A 25,854-nucleotide genomic window follows, 5' to 3' on the forward strand; every position below is an offset into this window, starting at 1 on the left:
GTGTGGGCTAAGTCCAGAAGCTGAAATATACCATATACATTCTTTTGTTTGTTGAAAGCTGAAATAATTTGGATCATAGTAGATATGAATATAGAAAAACAACTTACTGATAGAACTGCACGTCAATAAAGAAAACCTTTCAATGCTGGCATTGTAAACCCTTCTAGTACAAGGTGAGCTTTGCATTTTAAATATTTTGGATAGATATATATTCTACTTTTACAAATAGATCACAAAATCATTTCTAAAATGTAAATTCATGGAATAATACCAAAGCTTGAGAGAATTCAAAACAAGCTGCAAACCTGATTGTGCAAAAGTTGGTGAGGAAAATCAGACAACAGGAAGATTGCAATATTGTTTATGAAGCATTCCTTTTACTGAATAATTTGCTTAATAAACAAAAATAAACAGGCTTTGGACAGAAGATACAAACCTGATAGAAAGTTTGTCCCATATGTGCTCTCATCATAAGGGAAAGGGTAAGATACAAAACCCAAAGACGACAATTTTTTAAAAAGCAGGATGAAACACTTGGAGCTTCAATTGCGTTGGACTCTCCTTTGGCTCTTGAGTAATTTTTCTCCAAACACCACAAGAGACACAAGTGGAACTAAAAATATTTAAACCCTCTGATGGCATTATCAGAAATAATGTCTTCTGGAGAGTCCCATTAAACCTGGGCCAGCTCTAGTCTTTAATGTTCAATTAATGTTCCCTCCAGTATTCTATATGAAATCAATTTACTACTTACCTTCAATCAACACTTCAATTAGAAAAGATGGCATTTAAAACATTTCTTTACTGATCCAAACAGAAGCCTTTAGCAAGAGAAAAGATGAAGTATCAATTGCTCCCCTGAAAATTGAAACCATGTGGAAAGAATGATTCTACTGGGAGAAAAATATGAGAATCCAGGAACTTGACAGGAAGGATTCACAGCTTCAGCACAGAACTTTTTCTCTTTTTTTGCCTTTTTCCATCAGGAACAATTCATAGCACAGCAGAAGATATTCTATGCTTTTCACAAGATGTTTCAAGGCCTCCAAGGGAGTTCTTCCTTCCTCAAGTATCATCATGATACTAGCGCGTGAAAGAAATATTTTCTTGCATTTAGTGTATTCATTGCAGTTAGGAAAGAAAGAAAATCTGCATTCCAGTGTTAGGTCTCTTTAAGAATGTTGATTTTGGCACAGATTTTGAGAGCTGGACCTAATTTGATATTCATGGCACTCATGAGATGTTCTTCTTTTAGCAGAAGCAAGGCCTGGCCATCTATCTCCTGGGAGCGAAACTCCTCTGCAATCTCCTGGCAGCCTAATAGAGTCAAGTACCAGAGAGAATTTTGTGAGAAATAGAAACTAGACACACATTTAATAGCGTTTATGGATTAACTCCATATTTGTAAGAATCAGAGTTGTGTTTGCTTCCTTTTTTACTTCCCAGCCTGCTTTACCAACCTGGGATTTATTATTCTCCCATTCAGTTCTGACTCGGTTTAGCTTTACAAACTTTTAATACCACACTGGGTGCTCCCACTTGCTGTGATTCACGCATCTTGCATTTGTGTTTAAACCTGGCTCAAAAGCAGTAACTGTGAGAGGGACCTTGGAGTCTTGATGGATGATCACTTAAACAAGAGTTTGTGCAGTGGCAGCTAAAAAAGTTAATACAATCCTAGGTTGTATAAACAGAGGCATGGAATCCAAATCATGTGAAGTAAAAGTATTGCTTTATAAATCCTTAGTAAGACTACACACGGAATACCGCGTTACAAAAAAGATGTTGAGACTTTGGAAAAAGTGTAAAGAAGAGCAACTAAGACAATTAAGGGCCTGGAGACAAAAACATATGAAGAACAGCTGTAGGATTTGGGTTTGGCTAGTCTAGAGGAAAGGCGGACTAGAAGTGGCATGATAGCAGCATTCTAGTACTTGAGGGGCTGTCACAAACGAGGGAGCCAACTTATTTTCCAAAGCACCAGAAGGCAAGACAAGAAACAATGGATGGAAACTAATCAAGAAGAGAAGCAACCTGGAATTAAGGAGGAACTTCCCAACAGAGAATGCAATTAACCGGTGGAACAGAAGTTGCCTTCAGAAGTTATTGGTGCTTCACCACTGCAGGTTTTTAAGAAAATTAGGTAGCCACCTGCTGTCTGAGATGGTACAGGGTCTCCCTGAGCGGGGGTGGGGGGTGGATTAGAAGACCTCTAAGGTTTCTTCCAGCTCTACTGTGATTAATTATCTTACGGCCCTGCAAAGTCCCCATATTATTTCCATACAAAGATGAGAAGCATAGATAATGCTTCTGTCACTCACTGACAAAACTAGAATTTAATGAGATAAAGCCACTTTCTTAGCTATTAGGTATGTTTGCTATCTTAAGTTATGTATAAAAATAATACAGGATAGGAGCATAAATAAATAATATCCCCTTTCAGAGTTCCTGGATATAGGCAAATTGTATATCTGTTAGATCTATCTAAGGGAAAGATCGCTCCCACAATAACAGTTGTGTGGAACTGTAAGTCTCCTTTTGTGAACCGCCTCCTCTAACACTTGCCTTTGCCCAACTCTTTTTAGGAGGGAGAGGGAGAAGTTAGCTGTTTACTAAATGTCTTGATGAACCTGAGCAAAAGGCAGCACCAAAGCAGGGAAACCCAGTATTTCTCACAATATAGGAAAACGTCATGCCCAAACTAGTTACTATTTCAAATCTACCAACACCTTATTTCATGCCAATATTTAGGTGTCCAATATACAGCCATTTACCCCACTCCTCTTCAGGGCATGGGAGAAAAGATACCAGACTTGCCTTGCAGGGATGCAATGAACTCATATACTTCCTCCACACTCCAGCGACTAGGATTGCTGGACAGGAAAACTGGATTGATGCCATGCAAGTCAGAAATGGGCTGAGTCATGCTGGAATTGACAAGGTCTCGCTCCCCATGACTAGATCTCACTGAAAGAGGTCCCGGTGATGTAGGGGACAGTGTTTCATCATAACTAGAATTATCAGATCCTCTGCTTGAATCTTCTTGGCCCTGCAAGTCCAAAATCACAAAACAGAGCATGAGGAATAAAAACTGTATACGAAGGAAAGAAAAAAAGGATTGTAAAACCTTGTAAGCCTTCTGTTGAAAGTAAAAAAGGGGGTAGCCAAATTATATCATTAAATATACGTATATCCCTACTCTATGGAACATCTTGGCCCTCAGTCTTTTGGCCTTCTAGAAGACTGTGAAGACACGAGGACTCATGAAGGAGTGGTACAAAACCCTGGGGGTGGCTGGTGCCTTGAGTGTGAGCTTTTTAACTTTTTCTGGTAAGATTTTGATGGATTAAACTAATTAAATAAATGGAAAATTTAAGAAATTAAAATATATAATTAATACATGTACTGATGAACTGAAAAACTGCTATTGTATATGACAGATGTGGGCATTTTATGACCTCTGGGCTAGAAAACAGAAACTAGGGAATGTAAATATAATGGTGATATAAATAATTAATATTATTATAAGATCCCACAGGGTGGGCCTCCTTAGGACGCCGTCAGCCGGACAGGGTCAGAGAGCCTTCTCTGTGGCTGTCCCGACCCTGTGGAATCAGCTACCCCCGGAGGTCCGGACCTCACCCACCCTTATGGCCTTCAGAAAAGCTGTTAAAACCTGGCTGTTCCGGCAGGCCTGGGGCTGTTGACACTATTATGTAGGGTCCAGCCCCAATCAGAATGTATGCGTGTTGAGGAATTTTTAAATTACTTTATTTTTATTTTGTTTTCTTTTCTTGTTTATAGTTTAGTTTATAGTTTATAGTTTTATTGATTTGTATGCCGCCCACTCCCGAAGGACTCCGGGCGGCTTACAATAAAACAAGGGAGGGGGAATAATACACAAACAACATTAAAATATACAACAATCACAATCTCCGGGGGGCTGGATATATCGAGAGCCCCCCGGCCTGCTGGAACAGCCAGGACTTAACAGCTTTGCGGAAGGCCGGGAGGGTAGTAAGGGTCCGGATCTCCACGGGGAGCTCGTTCCAGAGGGCTGGCGCTGCAACAGAGAAGGCTCTCCCCCGGGGAGTCGCCAGCTGACATTGGCTGGCAGATGGAATCCGGAGGAGACCTAACCTGTGTGATCGAATCGGTCTATGGGAGGTGATCGGCAGGAGGCGGTCTCTCAGGTACCCAGGTCCTGTTCTTTGTAAGCCGCCCGGAGCCCTCCGGGATTGGGCGGCCTATAAATCTAATAAATTGAATTGAATTGAATATATGCACCAAATGTCAATCAAAGGAATTTTACCATTAAGTACACTGGAAAATACTAGACTTAGAATGGGAGAATATTTGTCTAGTAGGAGATTTTTTTTCCTTTTTAAATTTTTTTTCAAAACAAACACAATACATAAAATCTTCCTTTTTTACATACTGTAGAAAGTGTATCAGTTGGTTACTAAAGATTTTACTAAAGATTGCATCTCTTCCAGTCATCAAGCATAATTCATATTAACGCAAGTATTTTAACTCAGATATTTATACATGTTACCGTCATCATACCTCCATTTTCATTTGACTATAGTTGTTTAAACGTCCTTCATCATAAAATATACCAAGATTTAATACATAACCACATACTGGCATTTCATTTACTATTTCTAAAATCCTCCAATAACACTAAATCCTTATATTCTATTCTAGCTAAACATCCATAATATTTAATAACAAAGTTTTCTATCCTTTCCAAATCACTGTTTACAATTTACATCTCATTTCCTTATATTGTACTCATACATACCAGTTATTATCATTATCCCTCCTTTATTTGACTATATCCTGCATCATATCATTTTTCTCTAGCAATGCTGACAGGAACAGGGCGCTGGGCCCTGTGCTGCAATTCTGCATCCACCTCTGGAAAATGGCTGCAGAAATCATGTTATGAAGTTCTGGAGGCAAGTTAAATTCGGGCCCTGCAGCCATGGGCGTGAACGTGGCTGCGGGCTCTGATTGCAGGGATGCCTGAATTGTGGTCGAGCTAATCGCAGGAAGATCTGGGGTAGATCAGGGCCCTAAGCCCCCTTCATCCACACCTATTCCCAGGGGTATGAGAAGATCGGGAGACCAAAAAACAGAGAAGCCCACTTTAATTCCACCCGTCCTCAACATGGTAGGGAAGAAAAGGGATGATTCACCTGGTGATGCTTGCCCTGGATTTTGGCTCGAGCAATCTCAGAGCTGTTGCGCCGGGGTCCACGTCGACGACGAGCATAGTTTGCTTCTTGGAGCTCTTTTATTTTTTTCCTTTGCAGACGTAGTTGGTGGCTGCAGCTCACATTATATCTATTATGGCCAGAAAGAAAAGATAATTTCTGTTCCTTAGAAATAAAAAAAAGCTTCTTTTCCAATCTATTAGTATCTAGGCATTCATGCTCTAAATTATTTGTTTAGGAGTCATAAATTTCAAGGAGATCCAGTTATCGCTACCTTTTTGCACACGTTACAGAACAGAACCTCTTGGAACCACGGAACTGACTGGCGGGGCCATACTTGCCACAGAACTCACATTTCAGCAAGTTTCCTTTCTTGTCTTGATCTGAGGAAATGACAGATGAAGATAACTTTACAAGTAATCTTGTTAATTATCAAAATTAGGATATAAACCTAAAATCTGCTTAAGAAAAAAAATGGACTGTTCCACAGAAGGACTACACTAAATATTTATTTAAAGCATGAATCTTTCCCTTAAGAAAGTCTCAAGGCCTCATAATTTTTATACTGGGTAAACATTAAACCTTGACAATGCTAACAATCTGGTTAACTCTTCAAGGAAGACCACATCAATTCCTAAGAATGTGAATTGGCACTCAGACTCTTCTTGCTTTAAAAAAGAAAAATGGACAAAATATTTAAAAATATTTATTTCGTAAGAAGAAAACATCTCACCATAATAACCACGATGCAAGATTTCTTTCTATCTACGCTTAGTTCTAAGCAAACACTCACCAACGGTTAAACTCTCTACTCCAGGAGAGTTGCTGCATTGGTTGTTAGGCTGCCTAGAAGGATTGGCCCCTTGAAGAGGCTTTTCAAAGTTTTTAAGGAACTGAGAGTAGCCCACCTGCATTCAAGAGAAGAGGGAGAAAAAACTTGCATTAGCTTCATTAACAGCATTTACCCTTTTACATGCCTCATTAGGTGGGCCTAGAGGATTACTACATTTCCCCCCCCCCTCTGGCTTTGTTAGTATCAGCTAAGTCCCCCGGGGGCTCATTCTGGCAGGGGTGGAAGGGCAAGGAAGAATACATTGCTTAGTCAGGATGCAATGTCCCAAGTTAAAAAAAAATATTTTTGCTTTAATTGATGTGAATACAAAAACAAAGAAAAAAGAAAATAATGCACAATTTTAGAAACAAACAGGGTGCATGTTAAAGGATTCACATATATAAACATTCTATATAAACATTTCAATGAATGGTAGCTGGATTTCATTACAATCATTCATTATAATCTATATCAATAAAAGTTCATAATATTAATTTGGCAGACCACTGAGGAACTGAGGGCCACATTTCTTTGCAATGCTAACTAATACATCTTTTAGATATAAATAGGAAACAGAAAATCTACTTTCTGTATTCAGATATCCACCTCTATGCAGCAGGAACACGGTTCAAAAGAATCTGAACACATCAAAGTACATGTGCTCTCGTGCACCCCCTCAATGGAACAATTACAGGACAAGGAAGAAATATATATTTAGAAGAACCATTTCATTGTAACCCCAATATCACAACAATTTATATGTTATAATTGTATTGTATCATATTTATGTAGCCTTTTCTATATAAATGCAAGAGTCCAACAAATCTGAAATAATATTTTTTGGCATTGAATGAGACATCATTTGAGATCTAATGAAATTTTTGGTACTGATATTAAAATTACTCCCATGTCCTAGACAAGAGTCTAATTCGGTTTTCCACTCAGCTTTTGTTTTATATCAAATTAATTCACCACAGCAGAATTTTATAGGTAGTTATAATGGCTATGGGGTCATAAGATTTAATGTTTGTAGCTGATTATATTTAATAGGCTAAAAATGTCACAGGTGTAAACTAGAACATCAATACATGTTGTCACTCCAAATACTGCCACTGAGCTGCACTAGGCAAAATAATACTTGTCCTGTAATGCAAAAAATAATAAACCTTCATCATTTTCATCTACTCAATGCCTCCTATCAAATTCTTTCCCATATATTCCCCCAAAATGCTGAGGTTTGTGTTAGCCCATAGGATCAACTTAGAATGACAAAAAGAATCAAAATACTATGGTAACAGTCTTCTTACCGGGAAAGGCTCTGCCCCTTCTTGAATGACAAAGCCCTCTATGATATGGGTAAGAATCTGAGGCTTGACTATGGCTTGCGGAGGTTTGGAATCTCCAGTCTGACGTGACAACACAGCCAGTGTAGGAACAGAAGCAATGGTTGGATTTGCAGAGTTGGGGTCACTTGGGGATGCATTTAGAGTACCACCGGTGAAAGAGTCAGTCTTCTCTAAAACAGAAACATCATTAACAAACTAAATTTTAAAATTGCCGTATATTTAACAAAACGGATTTGTTTTATAAAAATTAAATCCACGTACTCATTGTTAAATATAATTCCATATAGGTACTGTTGAACCTTTATATATTTATTTAGTTAGTTGTCATATTATTTGATTGATTGAAATAAAAGCATTGAAACATTGAAAATGATAAAACAAAGCTAAAAAAACAAGTAACAGATGATGTTAATAATAATGGAGCCACCTCACTAGTTTGCTGGTCTTCCAGGGTTCTCAGGCGTGACCCGACAAATGTGCGCACGACAATAGTGTGCTGACGAAACCACGGCGAGAAAACCGCAATGTCATAAACGCGCCCAGAACAACATGCCGACAAAACTGCGCCCACAAAAGCGTGATTTAAGTAAAGGTAAGGGTTAGGTTCAGGGTTAGGGTTAAGGTTAAGGTAATTAGGTTGTTATTAGTTGTTTGTTGAAGGCACGCTTTTGTTGGCGCGCTGTCGGCGCGCTTCTGCGCACATTCATCGGCGTGATTTTGACCTCGCAGTTTTCTCGGCACGGTTTCATCGGTGCGCTTTTGTCGAGCGCGCATTTGTCGGTGAACCGTTCTCAGACATAACCAAGTCTTAAGACCTTTGAAAACTCAGACATGACTGAGTCAGCATTATATTTGTTAAACAGTATTTAATCCCCTTACAGAATTTGAAGATTCAATATCAGTTAGGATGGATGATGTAGCAGGACAATTACTGCTCACGACAATTTCTTCCAAGCGGGCCCCACATGTTGATCTCAACTTTTTTTTTTGCATAAAGTTATTTTTATTTTTTAACATGTCAAAGTATCATTTTCAATTAAACAGTGTGTTGTCTGGGTATAAATAGTTTGAAAGATAGTAACAATGTTTACAACAATATTCATTACATTGATATTAATTCTATAATAATAAAAATAAAATCATAATATTTGCTTCTCTATTTTAACAAATCTCCCTTATTTCAGTAATCTTTTTCTTATATCTCCATGTTTCTAACTTCTGTTTTTGTTATCTAACCATTGATAAAATAAATCCCATATAATAAAACATTCCGTTTGTTCGTTTTCCTTAATTGCAAGTGTTAATCTATTCATTTCTGCACATTTTAATATTTTTTGAATCACGCTTTCATCTGTAGGGATCTCTTCAGTTTTCTATTGTTGTGCAAATACAATTCTGGCTGTAGTTAATACATGTAGGATCAAATATGGATTCCTCTTTATATAATTATCCGGTAGAATACCCAACAAAAATATTTCTGTTTTTAAATCAATATGTCACTTTATCATTTTTTGCAACCATGTATGTATTTTTGTCCAATATTTTTTTTGCTTTTGGACATTCCACCACATATGATAGTACGAACCAGGTATCTGATGGCATTTCCAGCATTTAACCAACATATCCTTAAACATCTTTGCCAACCGTGAGGGCGAGAAGTGTTATCTATAAAACATTTTATATAAGTTTTCTTTATATGCAGTTGACATCGTTAATTTGTAATTCCTATCCCATAATTTCTGCCACTTATCTAACTCTATTGCGTATCCAAAGTTTTTAGCCCATACTATCATTGTCTCTTTTTCTTATTCATCTTCCATTTTAACACTTAACTATATTTTTTCTTTATTAGATTTTCATCTGTCCCTCTTAATATCTGATCTAGTTCTGTTAACTCCATGGATGAGAAGCCTCAAGGGGAAAACAACTCAAGAAGCTTGGGAAATTTTGAAAAATAAGATTACAAAAGCCCAGTCTAGCACAATACCAATGAAGAAGAAAAATAACAGCTCCCAAAAGAAACCAGGATGGCTGCATAAAGAACTCCCTGACCAATTGAAGGACAAAAAAGTTAAGTATAAAAAGTGGAAAGAAGGGGACATAACTAAGGCAGAATATCAGCAAATAGCCCGAGCCTGTAAAGATGAAGTAAGGAAAGATAAGGCTCACAATAAAGAAAGGCTTGCCACAAAAGTAAAAAATAACAAAAAAAAACCAGCTTCTTTCAACATGTTAAAAACAAGAAAGGACTTCCTGGGGGCGTGGCCTGTTGCCGAGGAGGGCTCCACCGAGCTCCTCAGAGATCTGGTTTGTATATCTAAATAAGATCATAGATAGCACCCCTTTTTGGCTAAGAAAGGGGCAGGGAGGATAGCTCCGTAGGCTAGGGTCTATTCGTAAGCCACAGCCTTTTTCTTTTTTTTGGGCTGTGGAAAGAGATTAGATCCAGCCGGAGCGGAGCTTTTATCTCCAGCCAGTTCTTCTCAGCTGCCTTTTTTTTTTGGCAGCCCCAGACAGGCTAGCCCCCCCCAGGACAAAACAAAGTTTTTTCAAGCTAGAAGTGATACGGGCGGGTCCCACCCCTGTGAGATTTATGCTTTCATTACTATCTTAAATACCAGCACCATTCGTCTTAGAGACTTCTTTGTCTAAATAGACCTCAAAATGGCGATTTCTCTCCGTGGATGATTGATACTGGATGTACTTAGCCGGTTTTATCTTCCTGCAGACCGCTCCTTAACAAAATAAACTCTTCTTCTTTGGAAATAGAGGGGAGCGAAGCTCTGCTTACTTGTTTACTTATTATGGCACCCAGGTCAAAGAAGCGTCTTGCTACAAATGTGTCTAAAGAATTTAAAGAATCTTTACTGGAAACACAGCCTTTGTCTCCTATGCCCTCTGCTGGAGAACTTTTAACACAGGAATATCTCTTTAAAATGTTTAATGCCTTTAAGCAAGAAATTAAGGAATTTGTATTGGAACTATATGATGATTTAAAATCTAAAGTTAATCAAATGAAGGCGAATACGTTTGCAGCCGTGTCTGCCCTGTCAGATTACTCTGCTGAAATAGAGAACAAATTGGAAAGTCTGGAGAAGGCTAATTTTAATTTGACTACCAATATTCAAATTTTACAACAAAAAATTAGAGATAACGAAGAACAGCTTATGATGATAAATTTTAATAGGAAGGCATTTGCAATAAGAGTCAGAGGATTCCGTGAAAAGGAGCAAGAGAATTTGAAACAGACCTTTGCTGAAGCCTTCAGCCATGCGCTGGGAAGCCCGGGACTTAACTTTGATTGGCAGATTCGGAAAATCTATAGCCAGAACTCATTGATAGCGGAACAGCGACAGCTCCCGAGGGACATAATTATACATTTCTCTACAAAAGAATCTAGAAATGCGATTGTGCAAAAGTTTCATAATAACAGTTTCCGAGTTGACGGCCAGGACCTGATTGTTTTCAAAGATATTCCTTTTCAGATGCTGAAAGCAAGAAGGGATTACACCTTTTTAACTAAGGAGCTTAGGAGTCAACAGATTCGATACAGATGGGAGGCCCCTGCCGGTATCACGGTTACATTTGAGAATCAAAGATTTCGTCTTAACTCTGTTTCGGAGGCTCAAGATTTCTATTGTAGGATTCTGAAGGCGGGACTTCCTGACGCGCTTGGAAGAGAGGAGAGACAAGCGGAAGGAGAAGCCAAGCGGCTGGCCATGTGGCTGCAAGATGGAGGGGGTAGCCCCTCCTCCCTCGGAGAAGCAGAAAAACGGAGATCGAGAATTTAGACATTTCAAAATGCTTGCTAAAGTTGAGGACTGAATGGGGGTTTGAGACCTCTCTCCGGTAGAAAAAGCGGACTAATTTTTATCAGAAGGGAAAGCTGGGTGAAACTACTTTGAGCCAGATTCTAAATTAACGTTAGCATAAATTTGATAGTGGTAAACATCAGACAAGCAAGGGATGAGGGTAAAATTTACGTTGTTTAAAGCTTATTAGAACAGAAAGCCGGTTGGGATTATCTTAAGATAAGTGTAAAAAGAATGCGGAATGATTTACGTTGTTTAAACTTTGTTAGAAGGGACTACTTTAAAACAGAAGGTTAACTGACTCTTGCTGAAAGTATTATTTGAATATCCATGCTATTTAACTTTTATTTGAAGGGAAAGTTGGTTGAAACCGCTCTGAGTTACATTTTAAACAAATGCTAGTATAAATTTGATAGTGGTAAATATCAGACAAGTAAGGGATGAGGGTAAAATGCATGTGGAATGAACTACGTTATTTGTGGTAAACATCAGACAAGCAAGGGATGAGGGTAAAATTTATGTTGTTTAAAGCTTATTAGAACAGAAAGCCGGTTGGGATTATCTCAAGATAAGTGTAAAAGGAATGCGGAATGATTTATGTTGCTTAAACTTTGTTAGAAGGGACTACTTTAAAATAGAAGGTTAACTGACTCTTGCTGAAAGTATTATTTGAATATGTGGAATGATCCATGCTATTTAACTTTTATTTGAAGGGAAAGTTGGTTGAAATCGCTCTGAGTTACATTTTAAACAAATGCTAGTATAAATTTGATAGAGGTTAATATCAGACAAGTAAGGGATGAGGGTAAAATGCATGTGGAATGAACTACGTTATTTAAATCCTATTAGAAGAGGAAGTCGGTTGGAATTATCTTAAGATAGAAATTGATTCCTGTGTAAAGTAATATTTGATCTACGCTGCTTAATTTTACTAAGAAGGGGAAGCTTGGCTAGATTATTTTGAATTACTGTTTGAAAAGGGGGTAAAGAAAGATCATTTACGCTGTTTAAACTTTACTAGAAGGGAAAGTTTGATTACTTGTCTGTAAAGTTATATTTGAATATATGGCATGAACCACGTTGCTTAAATTTTATCGGAAGGGATCATGAGGTTTAGGAAGAGGAACGGGAGAATCTACAGAAGGTTGGGGTAAATAGCAAAGAAGTAAGAGACGAGAATAAAATATAGATAGAATGATTTATACTATTTAAGCATAGATAAAGATGGGGGGCTGAGATCAACACAAAGAGTGGTTTCTTTTTTTTCTTTTTTTTCTTTTCTCTTTTCTTTTTTCTTTTTTTCTGTTTTTCTTTCTTTTGACATATTACTTTTATTTTTTAATCCATATGTATACAAGATATTTTAGACAGAAGGTAGTGCCAGGTGTGGGCCCTGGGAAGTCAGGAGGATTAGGGATGGGGATTTGTGGGGGTGGGGGGTGGGGGGGTGTTAACATAATCCTAATAAGAACAAGAATGTATTTATATACGGTGGTTCCTTTTTTCTTTTTTCTTTTTCCCTTGGTTCATTTTACTTTTATCAGATCAAACAACACTCGAATAAAGGCATACACCAAGGAGGGAGGTAGAGGGAAAGAAGAGGGAGGAGTAAGGAAGGAGTAAGGGGAATGTAAGGAGGGTGTGTGGGGAGTAAGGGGAGAAGGAAGGTTTGAGGGGAAAGGGAAGTAGGAGGGGAGTGTTAGAGGGAGAAAGGAAAGTTGGAGGGGGTAGATGGGGTGTATGGAGGATGGAAGGGTTAGGTGGGGTTGTGAATGAATGAGTTGTGTTTCCTTTTTATTTGTTCGTTTTATTCCCTTTTTCCTTTTTTTTTTCTTATAGTAAATACCCTGTATATAAATGATTGCAAATGGAATGTGAAAAATTGAATAAAATATATTAAAAAAAAAAAACAAGAAAAAAGTTAAGGAAACAATTGGTCCATTGCTGGGAGAAAGTGGTAAGAAGGTGACAAGCAACAGGGAGAAAGCAGAACTATTTAACTCATTTTTTGCATCTGTCTTTACACAAAGGGATAAAACAGTCCAACCTATCAAAAACAGCACCACAAAAATCAGATTACGAATACAAATTGAAATAAGGAAGAAAATGGTAAGTGAGCACCTGTCTACCCTAGACGAGTTCAAATCACCAGGACCGGATGGATTACACCCCAGGGTTCTGAAGGAACTGGCAGATGAGATCTCAGAAACATTGAACTATATCTTTCAGAGATCCTGGAGCTCCGGGGAACTGCCAGAAGACTGGAAAAGAGCTGATGTGGTTCCCATTTTCAAAAAAGGGAAAAAAAATAGATCCAGGAAACTATAGACCTATCAGCCTGACCTCAATATCAGGAAAGATTCTGGAAAAGATAATCAAGCAATGAATTAGCAAACACCTAGAGGTAAACAAAGTAACAGCCAAAAGCCAACATGGGTTTGTCAAAAACAGATCATGCCAGACTAATCTTGTTGCGTTTTTTTGACAAAGTGACAAAATTAGTGGACCAAAGGAATGCTGTTGATATCGTTTACTTGGACTTCAGTAAGGCATTTGATAAGGTAGACCATAACCTACTACTAGATAAAGTAGAAGAATTCATGAGATGCTTTACTCATATAATAATCATTCAAAAAGGTGTCTTCCAAGAAAGCAAATAGAGAGAGGCAGGCAGTTATAGCTTCATGTTTTTATACAAAACTGGGTAAAACCAATGAAAAACTCCAAGACCGAAAAGGACAACAGGCTGAGTTTTACAAAAAAAAAACCCTTTCAACTCGATGCAACAATTTAAAACCGAAGATATCACAGCAAAGTGCACCTTTAGAAAATAAAATGAAAGCCCTTTGATTTGAGTCACTAAAGAAAATCTAAAATATGAGAAACTTGAGCGAAAGTAAGGAATAGGTTTGTGAACAAGTAGAAGAAATGATATTTATTTCATTCTGCAGTCTGTAAAATTTGAGGGTTGTCACACCAATAGAGCATATATTGAGTGTAGATCAGAGTGAACTAGAAAAACGTATACCGTTCCTACTGGAGGAAAATGCTTAGGAAGGCTACAACAAAAACTCCATTAGAATGCAGTCAAGACTTCCCTGAAGAGCCTTGGCTCTTTTCGGAACAGCCAAAGGAAAGGTCACAAACATAAAGAAAATTTCAGGACCACTGATCTGTGAGTGATATTCCTCTCCTACATAGTGACTGAAGAATTTACTTATAGCTCCTCACCATTCACATTCAATATCTAGGACAGTGGTAGTCAACCTTTTTCTACCTACCGCCCACTAATGGATCTTTCTTGATGGAAAAATTTCCTTACCGCCCACCAGTTTTTGCGCAAGTGCGGAATATGTTTTAGAAAGGAGGGGTTTTTTTTAAAGAAATGTATGTACATTTATCTTTTTATTTCTACTTTATGCATGTTTATAATGTTTTTAACTTTATAAAGTTTAATTAGAAAACAGTAAAGTAAATTGAAATTAGCTTTACTAGTGATTAATGAGATTTTTGAGGCTGATGCTGCGAGACTAAATATTTGATATCTGGTTCGATTTTCGTAAGGAACAAACGAAGGTCTCCTCTTTCGGTGATATTCAAATGGTTTCTCTGTTTGCTCATAATATGATTAATAGCACTTAAGCCTTATTCTACAAGATATGTGGCAGGGAAAGGTATCAATAAATTGAACATCATTTCCCACATATTTGGATATAACGCAGGCATTTTTTTATTTTGCCAGTTTTTGGTATCCACCACTGCCAAAATTACATTTACTCTCTTAGTCATATTTAAGTTCTAATAGTTCTTCTTGGCAAGTTATATCAACCTCAGCAACATTTGCTGTAAAAGGAGTTATCATCCAGTCATGCACCTTTAAAATATCTTGAAATCGTTTTTCCATACCCAATTTGAGTTTGTTGAGGTGGCTACTGAACCTTTCAATATCCCCCGGAGTTACATCATTGTTTATAGAGGACAATTCAGGAAACTGATGAAATTCTCTCTTTAAAATATTATGATGGAGAAGATCAAGCTTTTCGATAAATAATGACACAATATTTTTGCAACTTATAAGATTTATATTGGCTCCATGAAGCTGCAAATTAATTTGATTAAATGTCTTGAAAATGTCTGCCAAATAAAAGGCATCATTCTTTACGGTTTTTAACTCTTCATAGAGGCCAACCTCATTATCACTTTCTAAAAACTGTACAACACTATGAAATAATGCAACAAAATGAGACAAGCATTTTGTACCCTTTGAGAGCCACCGAACTTCCGTAGGTAAAAGTAACCTAATAAACTGCTCATTATTGTCCTGGCACAGCTGTCGAAACATTCTCTCACATTTGGCATTAGATTTGATCTTATTTACAGCTTTAATTATTATACTTAATGATGAATGGAGACTTGTACTTACTTAAATGTTTTCCTACAATATGTTGTCTGTGCACAACACAATGAATACACAAAACGTTGGGCACTTCTTCCTTCAAGTAAGCAACAAACCCACGACAGCGGCCTACCATTGATGGTGCTCCATCAGTAGCACATGCAACAATATTGTTCAAGGGTATATTATTTTTTGCAAAGTATGATTTCATAGCATTAAATATTGATAATCCTTTTGTATCTGTAATCAGATTGACAGTGAATAGCATTTCTTCTTGCAATGTATTGCTTTCATCAAGATAACATACATATGTCATCAGTAGAGCATTATTATCTGCAATGACAGATTCATCCAATTGTATGGAAAATGAAGAATTTTGGAGAATACCTATAAGTTTATTTTCAACAATAGCTGCCACTTCGTCAATGCGTCTCTTTACTGCGTTATCACTAAGGGGCAAAGTTTTTAAAACTTCAGGTATATCCTGATGCATTACTGTTGAGATTAATTCTTTGATAGAGGGTATTATCAAAGTTTCTCCAATATTATGACTTTTACCACTTTTTGCAATTAAGTGTGATATGCGATAAGCTGCAATTAATCCATCCTCATTTTTTGCATGTTGTTTTTGAAATGATGCAGCTATTGTTGAATGATTTTGAAATCTTTTATAGATTCCTTGAAAATATTCAATGGGCTTATCTTTGTCTTGCGAATGTTTTGGAGCAAGATGTTCTCGCCATCGGCTTGGCTTCTTCATTGCTTCATTAGACAATGCCTTGTGGCACAGTAAACACATTGGAGGCTGTTTATTTGTAACAGATTCAATGAAACCCACCTTCAGATACTCTGGTAAACAGCCACGAGCATATTTCTTCTTTTCAGACATGGGTTCTAAATTTGTTTCACAATTTAACAACTACTTTTACGTTTTGATCTGCACTTCACAGTGCTTTTTCCCTCCTCTTTTCCCTTTTGTTACAAACACCAAAAACAATGCTGTATTAGGTGCAAATTTTTATTAAGTGTCACCATAAAAAAAATTCCTTTTCCTGTCTTCTTCTTCTTCTTTACCTTTCTTATAGTATTTCACTATAACAAGGATCTCTTTTTCCCTTTTTTATTTTCTCCTTCTCCTTCCTTTACTTATTTCTTTCTTTTATTTTATCTTATGTTAACTTAATTTATGAGCCAGACTAAACGCTGCTTACTCTCCTCCTTTATTTTATCCCCTTTTCTCCATTTTTCTTCCCTTTTTTTCTAATCTTTTCCTTTTTATCTCCTTTTTTTTACTTTCCTTAGGGCAATGTATAAAAGTAAAGCTGAACTAGTTAGCCCACTTATTATTATTAGCCAACAATTCTCTCCTACCTATGACTTTTCTTTCTCCTATTTTGCAACTGCTCTGTTGGGCTTCTGGCTGTCCCCTCCCCCATTTCCCCTTCCCACGTGTTTGCTTCTCCTATTTTGCAACTTCTCTTTTCGGATTCCGGCTGTCCCTGCTGTCCCCTCCTCCCCTTCCCCTTCCCACGTGTTTGCTTCTCCTATTTTGCAACTGCACTCGCTCAAATGGAGGTTTTCACCTCCAAAGTCCCTACCACCCACCTGGAATCCTGAAACACCCACTAGTGGGCGGTAGAGACCAGGTTGACGACCCATGATCTAGGAATTCAAGAATATTGTCCCAAACTGTTTCATGAACATTGTATATCTGGCCATGCTCCTTTCTCATAATTGAAACTGAAGCGAAGGTGACATTATTCCACCCCATTTGTTTAAACAAGCTATTAGAAAATTGTTCATAATCACCCGGACAATATGGCCTCCAAGGAAGCTGTTTGGATGCCTACAAACTCTTGCACAGATACCACAGCCTTTCCTATCAAGTGGGCATGAGAGTCTGCCCCTTGGTGTAAGAGTTGCAGATGATCAACACAGTAGTCTGTTTGGGGCTGGTAAAAGAATTTCCCTTCTGAAGGTTTTCGTGTTCATCTAACAAAGCAGGTCAGAACTGGCTAGATGGTGACCATCTTTCTATTCTACTGGGGTTTTTTTTTTTCTTTTCTTCAAAGCTTCAGTGCTGACACAGACAGGAGATGAGGGGTGGGAGGGGGGTGTAGAGATAGCTGGGGTGCTATAATCAAAACAACATTCTGGGAACCAAGATCATGTGTGCAGGTGGCTGGGAGGTGGAGACTGGTGTCACACGTCGTCTGAATTGTATGCTGATTGGAGCATATGAGTGATGCCTTGGGGGGAAGTGACAAAACTTTCACTTTTAATTAAGGAGAAAATAGGCAGGAACTTTAGAGCGAGTTTTCACTAGCATTGTGCCAATGCGAAATACCCTAATAAAATGTTCTTTGAAGGAACCGCAAGCCTCAAAGTTCTTTCATCCAGGGGTGTGTTAGTGGGGACCCTGACATTAAACTGGCTCTTCCAAACTCTGAGTTCCATAGGAACTCTGCTATCTGAGGTTCTGAGCCTCAGCTGCTTACCCAGTCTACCTGGCTAGCAGGAAGACTCAGGGAAGATGGAGAAGATGAAGAGACTGTGGATGATTGCGGATTTTGCGATGGCCCATGCCAGAGCCTGCCAACCCCGCTGGAGACCCTGCGAGTGGTGGCAGCGGTGGCAGATGTTGCACGCCAGGTGGGCACCCGACCCATGGCCCAAACTGAATGGCCACTGCAGAAGAACCCTACCGGGTGGAGAAGGACCTCGCCATCCAAGTGTCACTCCAAGAGCCGACCCAGGAGTGCCTAGCAGCCTCCACCAGGGAATCACAAGCCATGATCCTCAAATGGAGGTCAACGGGACCGATGGACTTAAGCGAGTCTGGGAAGTTGAAATAGCAGAGGGCAGTCTGCAGCCAGACCCTGGAAGGGCTACTTGAGAGGTTCGACAGGCTGAGTTTCAGCAGCTCGAGGCACTCGCACCAGGCCGAGAACACCCGAGTAGTTCGGATACAGCCAAGGAGGACCGGTCTACTTGAGTTGTGAGCTTTTCATCTCTAGCAGTAGCGCAGCTCAAAACAGAGCCACTCCCCCCTCTGCAGAACCCGTCCAACCTTGGGAGGGATCCAAGCCACTAGTCCTCCACAGTCCCACTCCATGCACTCAAGCCCGGGACCACAATGAAGCTCGCCAGGGTGCTGGAACCCAGCTACTCCACCTGGGCAACCCCAGCTCCCTCCTCCTGGTCAAGTACTGCCTGGCTGGGCCTATTACCCAGGGCAGAGATGGGTCAGGATGCAAGCCCAATGCCACCCAGCCCCTACAGTGGCGCCGCTGCCAGCTTTCTCTCCTCCAGCCAACCGGCTGCTCCGCTATGATCTCCGGCTGGGTTTGATGGAACTACAAAGAAGCTAGCTTTCTAACTGAACTGAGTGTGGGCACAGATCAACTGCTATGGGGATAATGGCCAAAGTGACCGAGAGATAATCACCGCCACCTGTGGCAACCTGGAGGGGGAAGCAGCGGAATTGGTGACTCAAGTATATGATGATGAGGACACCTGAGAACTGGGGAACATTGGTGACCTTTTGCAGATGTTAAGACATGGACCAAGGCCAAGAAGCAAAAGCAGAAATTAAAACAGTCAAACAAAAGGTCCAGATGGCTAAAAATACGTCCAGGAGTTCCGAAGGACAGCTGGAAAGGACAGTGGGACTGGCCTGAATGCCTCTTAGTGCATTACTTCAAAGAGGTCTTGGACAAAGGGCTGCTCAAGATTTGCTCTGCTGGAGAGTTCCTGACTGCAACCACGACTGGTACTGGGTGGCCACAGTGATGGATCTTGAGCTCAATGCCAGATTCAGATTTGAGCTCCCATTCTTTCTCTTTTCTCATGACGACCTCTAGGTCCAGTGGTTTCTTGCCTACCGAAGCATTCTGAATGCAAACATCTCCTTGAGCTTGAAGTGTGAAAAATAGGAGCTATGTCCTTATATATATATATATTATACTATTTAGAACGGGAGAAATGTCACCAGAAATCCTCCAGTTCAAAACATTCCAAATAGACTCATGAATAGGCAGAGAATCCTTTATGGTGTGAACCATAAAAGCAACAATGAAAAACGTAGCTCTGGCTTTCCTCACCTCCAAGGCCACCTTTTTCTTCCGTGGTTTTAGGACTCTCCGCCACAGGAGAAGACCTGACAGCCTGTAAAGACGGTGCACTGCAGTCCTCTCTCTCCTCTTCGGATTCCGCCTTGCGCTTGACGGCTAAAGCCTGGGGCTTGCTCTGTGCAGGAGGAAGACTTTGAAACGTTACATATATTTTAGTGAAGATATTATACAATCTATTTTAAATACTATTAAAATCCTAGCCATCAAATCAAGGTTGCGTGGAAAGAAGAAACACAGACAATAGAGATTACCTACCTCTTTCAACTGTACCTTTCCTCAAAAGAAACCAACAATTTCTGTCTCACTTATCTAGAAATCTAAGGAAATCAGTTACTCATTTAAAATAACTGATTTTTTTCCCCCTCAATAACAGACTAGCTCGATGAGCCTGTGCAGGAAAATTAGCCCATTATGCTTGTTCCCCTCCAACTCTGTTTCCCGCTACACTGGCAGGGGGCCACTTGACTGATAACTGGACCGGCTGTATGTAATATGCTGTGACTGCCGTAAGGACGGGAGATTAAGCCGTGTTCTTCACCTGCGTTGTGCCCTGGGTTACACTGGCTCCAGCGGTGAGCGGAGGAAGGGCTTCTTGTAGAGTAGGTGGTGGTGGTGATGATGATACCGAAGAAGAGGAAGAGGAGGAAGAGATCTGGGCCAATGAGGACGCTGTATGGGTTTGGGACACTGGCTGCACTAAAGCTGGGACACTGCGGGGGGCCTGCACAGCTGTGTTCATCTGAGGAAGCCCTAAGGCCTGAGCCGGACCTTGCTGGCGATTCCCCACGACCTGTACTGGAATATGAGGTGGGGGCTGCTGAGAGGCTGACATTTTGGCAGCACCAATTTGTGGGGGCTTCAGAGGGGCGATGGGGGGCTTGGACTGAATAGGGACAGGGGTCTTGGCGACTGTTGGGCAATGACCGTCCTGCTGGAGCTGCATGGCCTGAGGTTGTGACTGCAACATGGGCTGGACAACAAGAGTCTGGGCCTGCTGTTGGCCGTGAAGAGACGGGGCCTGTGGCGGGACTTGTGGTGGCCCCTGCTGCTGCTGCTGTTGGGCCATAGGTGGAGCTTGCTGCTGCTGCTGCTGCTGCTGCTGCTGGGCCAGTTGGAGGTGTGTAGCCGTGTGCAGGAGTTGGGACTGACGATGCTGGAATGGCTGCTGGTGATGGATAGCAATTTGTTGCTGGATCACCACTTGCTTCTGGAGGTGAATTTGCTGCTGTTGCTGGATCAGTGAATGAGGCTGGATTTGGGTATATGTGGCTGTAAACAGCAAGAAAAAGGTTTAGCATCATCGTTCAAGACAGGTAGTCCTCGAGTTATGAATGGAGCCTGCCCATTCCATTCGTAACCCGAGGATTTGTGGGAGTGAATCTTGCACCTTGAACAAGGTCACTCCCTACTTCCGCCCAGGCATTCGTTATTTGAATCTGAGGCTCGTTAAGCGCACACGAGGTATTTCAGGGTGGGGAAGCCCATGGGGCCTACTGGCGGAACAGGTCGCCTGCCTAAAACCACCCAGGTCCTCCCCAACCTACTGAAATACCTCATGCTGCCCAAATTGCTTCCCTCCCACCACCTGCTGTGCCGGGTCACTTACCTTGTGAAGATCCAGCCTTCTGAGGCTCCATCGGCCCTCCGTGGGACTCCCCTGGCGCATTGCAGATCAAAATGGAGCCTCTCAGTGCCGAATCTGAGCCTCCGGGGGCTGGACTCAGCCCTCCAAGGCTGCATTTTGGCCTGCAACGGGCTGGGGAAGGCCCACAGAGAGCTCAGTGGAGCCTTGGAGGGCTTGATCTGGCCCCTGGAGGCTCCAGTTCAGCTTGCAACGGGCCAGGGGAGGCATCTAGACAGCTGAACAGGGCTTCTGAGGGGCGGATCCACCCCTCAGAAGCTCAATTTCAGCCGGCAACAATGACGAACGAATGTTGCAGAGCATCTGCGGCTGTTCTTAGGCGTGAACAACTGTCATGGTGCCGCAAGATTCGTAGTTTCAGGTCTTGTTCAGAAACTCTAGGGGGCGCTCATCGTGTAACTTCGAGCCTTCGCTAGGGGAACGGTCGTAACCTGGGGATTACCTGTACTTTAATGTAAGAAAATGAAGTCAGATACCCACACCCTAAAACAGGGGTCCTCAAACTTTTTAAATGGGGCCAATTCATGGTCCCTCAGACTGCTGGGTGGCAGGATCTGGTTGGGAGGGTATTGCTAGGTGGTTATGTGACTGGATGGGTGTGGCCAATTTAGCAGTCCATTAAACAATACACACAAATTAAACATAACAAATTAATTGTTATGCTCCTGGGTATGGAAAGCAGGTTAGTGAAGGGATGTGGCTGCCTTGGGGGGGGGAGGGGGGAAGGGACTCTGTGTGTGTGTGTGTGTGTGCCTGTGTGTTTCTCCCTCCCTCCCTCTCTCTGGGGGTCGGGGAGACCAAAAATGGGCCCAGAACCACCGGTCATGTTTTTGACCTCCCGGGACCTCTGCGCATCCCGTTTTAGGCCTCCACAGCCTCCAGAAGGTGGGTGGGGGCCGGTGGGCAGATTGGGCGATTTGGGAGGGGCAGCCTCGTGGCCCCATTTGGCCCAAATTAATGGCTTCAGAGGGCCACATCTTGCCCGCGGGCCGTAGTTTGAGGACCCCTGCCCTAAAAGATAACAGTTAGAGAAGATGAAGAAAAGGGGAAGCTAAGGGAACCTAGAAATATTAAAACCATTTAATTGTACCCACTCATGTAACTGCAAAACTTTTCCTATGTTCTCTTCTTAATATTGGTGAAGAAAGACATTCACAAATCAAAGATTAGCACTTTCCACCAAGCAAGCAAAGAGAAAGAATGTTGGTCCTTACCTGAACATGTCTCTTCTGCAGAGGGGTTACAGGTGGGTATAGTCACAGCCTGATTGGTCCATAGACTGAGGGAATTTCTTAAATATTCCACCATTCCCTATTGGCTCCCAGTTTCCTCGGGGTCAAAGGACGACACCTGTGAAACACAAGCAGACCACCGGACCTCCCGGACCTCCCCCTGGCTAAGTCTATGGCTAACTAGGGCAGTTGTAACCTCTCCCTCTCCTCTACAGAAAAGACACGTTCGGGTAAGGACCAACGTTCTTTTTCCTGTAAAGCTGAGGGAGGGGTTACATGTGGGACATACCCAAGCTCAGTCCCAGGGAGGGAACTTAAGACCCAGGGGGAGGGGCTCCGAGAGGGAGATCTCATGTGGGGAATCTATGCACCGGGGAAGGTCTGATATTCACCGTCCCCTTCAGAAAACACTTAGCCAGAGGGAGTTGACAAAGGGGAGTGTGGCCCTCCCCCCCCCCCCAAGAACCAAGGACAAAGCTGCCACCTGACGGCGCAAGGTGTTATGCGAAAGACCCCCGTCCAGTCCCTTCTGCAGGTAGTCGAGTATCTGGGCCACCGAAGCCCTGGTTAGCCAAATACTGAGGGGTTCGCCCCACCTGACGAATGTCGATCAAGTGGAAATGTAAATTCTGATGGTCGACGGCCGTCTGGAAGCCTCTATGGTTGCTATGACCCGGGAGGAGAGGTTGGCCTTCCTCAGGAGGCACTGCTGAAGTGCCAGGCAGTCAAGTGGAGCCACTGGGGCTCCGAGTGGATCAGGCCCCGCTGGCACAAGGAGACTTCCTCCTGGGGAATTCTCCACGGGGGAGAGACAGACTGTTGGAACAGGTCCGCAAACCAAGGCCGCCTGGGCCAATACGGGGCCAGCATGATGATGTGTGCCCTCACTGCTACTACCTTCCTCAGGGTCCCCGGGATGAGAGGGGGAAAGGTGTATAATAGGCCCGGAGGCCATCTGCATCCGTGCCCTCTGCTGCTCTGGTCTGAAAGCGGGAGAAGAATCTCCGCAGTTGGGCATTCGCCGGTGTGGCAAACAAGTCCACCAGTGGAGTGCCAAACCGGTGGCAGATCTTCTCGAACAACTCAGGTTGGAGCTGCCACTTGCTGTTGTCAACAGCCAGTCACCTGATGGTTGGTTTTGCCCAAGATGTGCTCCGAGGTCACAGATATTAAGTCTCTCTCCGCCCAACGTCTGAGTTCCAGTGCCTCTAGCCAGAGGCTCCGAGGATGGGTACCCCCCCTTCAGTTCTAGCCAGTTTATGTTGTGGCACAGGTCCAAGACTGTCCAACGACCCTGCACCAGCTTGGAGCCCATCAAGGCTCCCCCAACTGAACAAACTCGCATCCATAGTTATTGTCATCCGTTCCAGCTCCCAGAACATGCAACCCCGCCTCAGGGCCGGAGAAAGCCACCAGCGGATGAACAGCCGCACTTCCGCTCACAGGAGGATGGATCGTAGGGAGTTGCTCATCCTATTCCGCTGGTACGGGGTGAGAGCCCACTAGATAGGTCGGGCATGGAGACGGGCCCAGGACACAAGCCCTATGCACGACACCATCTTGCCGAGGAGTTTGGAGAAAGTCAGGATGGAAACTGACCGACTTCTGCATATCCGGATTGCCAGCTCTTGCAGGCTGACCAAGCGCTCTGGAGAAAGGTGGACCACTCTCACTACCGAGTCTATCACTTCCCCCAGATGGAGGATCCGCATGGAGGGGGAAAGGTGACTTTTGGGGAAGTTGACGGAGAATCCCAGGGATTGGAGGGTCTGGATGGTAAGTTGGAGGTCGAAGACTGCCTGAGGGAGGGACTGGGCCTGAACGAACATGTCGTTGAGATAACATTGGAGTCTCACCGGGGCGGATCTCAGGTGAGCCGCCAATGCTGCCAGGACCTTCGTGAATGTGTGAGAAGCTGAGGCTAGGCCGAAGGGTAGAGCTTGGTACTGGTACTGGCGATCCCCGGGGAAGAACCGTAGGTATCTGCGATGGGCCGGCAGAATTGGGATGTGGAGGTAGGCCTCCGTGAGATCCACGGAGGCCAGGTAATCCCCCCGACGGATCCCTTGGAGAATGGATGTGAGGGACGACATTTTGAATCGCTTATAAATGATGAATTGGTTCAGGCGCTTGAGGTACAGAATCGCCCCCCCAAGCTCTTCGGGACCACGAACAGGTTGGAGTAGTGACCCAACCCGCATTCTGCCCGTGGGACCAGTTCTACCACCTGAATGTCCAGCAGATGATTTATGGTGAGGTCTATCAGGTGGCATCTTTCCGGGTCCCGGGACGGAGGAAAGGTACAGAAGAACGTCAGGGGAGGGGAGAAGAACTCTAGTCTGAGACCGTTCCTGACCGTGGATCTGACTCAGGCATCGGATGTTATCCAATCCCATTGATCCGTGAATAACGCCAGATGGCCGCATATGGAAAGATCCGGCTTGGAATCATTTCCCTTTGCGGAAGAGACGGCTACCCCCACAAAAGGGCCGTCTGGACTGCCCTTGGTACCTTCTCCTGTCCTGGTCAAAGGGGTGTTGGTACTGCCTATCAGATCTGCAAAAAGGGTACCTATGATGTTGTTCTGGATCGGGCGCCTTGTAAGAGAGCCTATGGTAAGGAGCTGGACAAGAATCTGGCTTTTTAGCATTCGAGGGAAGAACCTTTTTCTTATCTTTGTTTTCTACAAGGATTGGATCTAGTGCCTCCCCAAAGAAATTGGTGCCCATATATAGGGCAGCCGCCAGATTCCATTTAGCTTTGTTATCCATCTGCCAGTTGCATAACCAAAGCAATCCTCTGGAGGTCACTGAGGTAGAAATCATTCTGGAAGCATATTTAATGGAGTCCAGGGTGGCATCGGCAAAAAACTGGGTGGCCACTATAATCTTAGTGATATCCAAAAGCCGCTCATCTTGGACTGGGATGCGGTCCTGTAGCTGACGGAGCCACATGACAGCAGTGCGGTTAAAGAGGCCACTGCAGCGGATTTAATTGCCCAAGCGGAGGTGTTGAATTCTTACGGAGAGTAAGTTCTGCACGCTTGTTCTCTGGCTTCATTTTGTCAGCTGCATCCCCAACACTACGGAGGAGGAGACCAGAGCAGCCATGGGAATGTCTATCGTTGGTAACTGTAGGGCCTGAACAAAGGCCTGCTCCATGTTGTAGAAGCGGCGATCGCTGCTCCCCGGATTGGGAAAGATGGAAGGGCCCACTGATTCTTGACCACCTCTAGGAACAAC

General features: G+C 42.5%; 1 protein-coding gene across 3 annotated transcripts in view; it reads right to left on the reverse strand.

The window, feature by feature from the left end:
- Window positions 1–345: 345 nt before the first annotated feature.
- The window catches only part of PHC1 (polyhomeotic homolog 1), a 55,665-nt gene continuing 30,156 nt past the window's right edge, over window positions 346–25,854 (reverse strand). For all 3 annotated transcript variants that reach the window (XM_087711106.1, XM_087711107.1, XM_087711108.1), the window contains exons 8-15: window positions 20,277–21,007; window positions 19,709–19,853; window positions 7,359–7,567; window positions 6,013–6,127; window positions 5,494–5,602; window positions 5,202–5,349; window positions 2,818–3,049; window positions 346–1,317 (exon numbers count right to left, since the gene is read on the reverse strand). In XM_087711106.1, the coding sequence (XP_087567232.1) occupies window positions 1,163–1,317; window positions 2,818–3,049; window positions 5,202–5,349; window positions 5,494–5,602; window positions 6,013–6,127; window positions 7,359–7,567; window positions 19,709–19,853; window positions 20,277–21,007 (1,844 nt within the window). In that variant the 3' untranslated portion in view covers window positions 346–1,162. The remainder of the gene's footprint in view (window positions 1,318–2,817; window positions 3,050–5,201; window positions 5,350–5,493; window positions 5,603–6,012; window positions 6,128–7,358; window positions 7,568–19,708; window positions 19,854–20,276; window positions 21,008–25,854) is intronic.

The sequence above is a fragment of the Thamnophis sirtalis genome, unplaced genomic scaffold (assembly GCF_051295495.1).
Source record: "Thamnophis sirtalis isolate CommonGarterSnake01/CBP01778 unplaced genomic scaffold, rThaSir2_p1.2 scaffold_3, whole genome shotgun sequence".
Taxonomy (NCBI): Eukaryota; Metazoa; Chordata; class Lepidosauria; order Squamata; family Natricidae; genus Thamnophis; species Thamnophis sirtalis.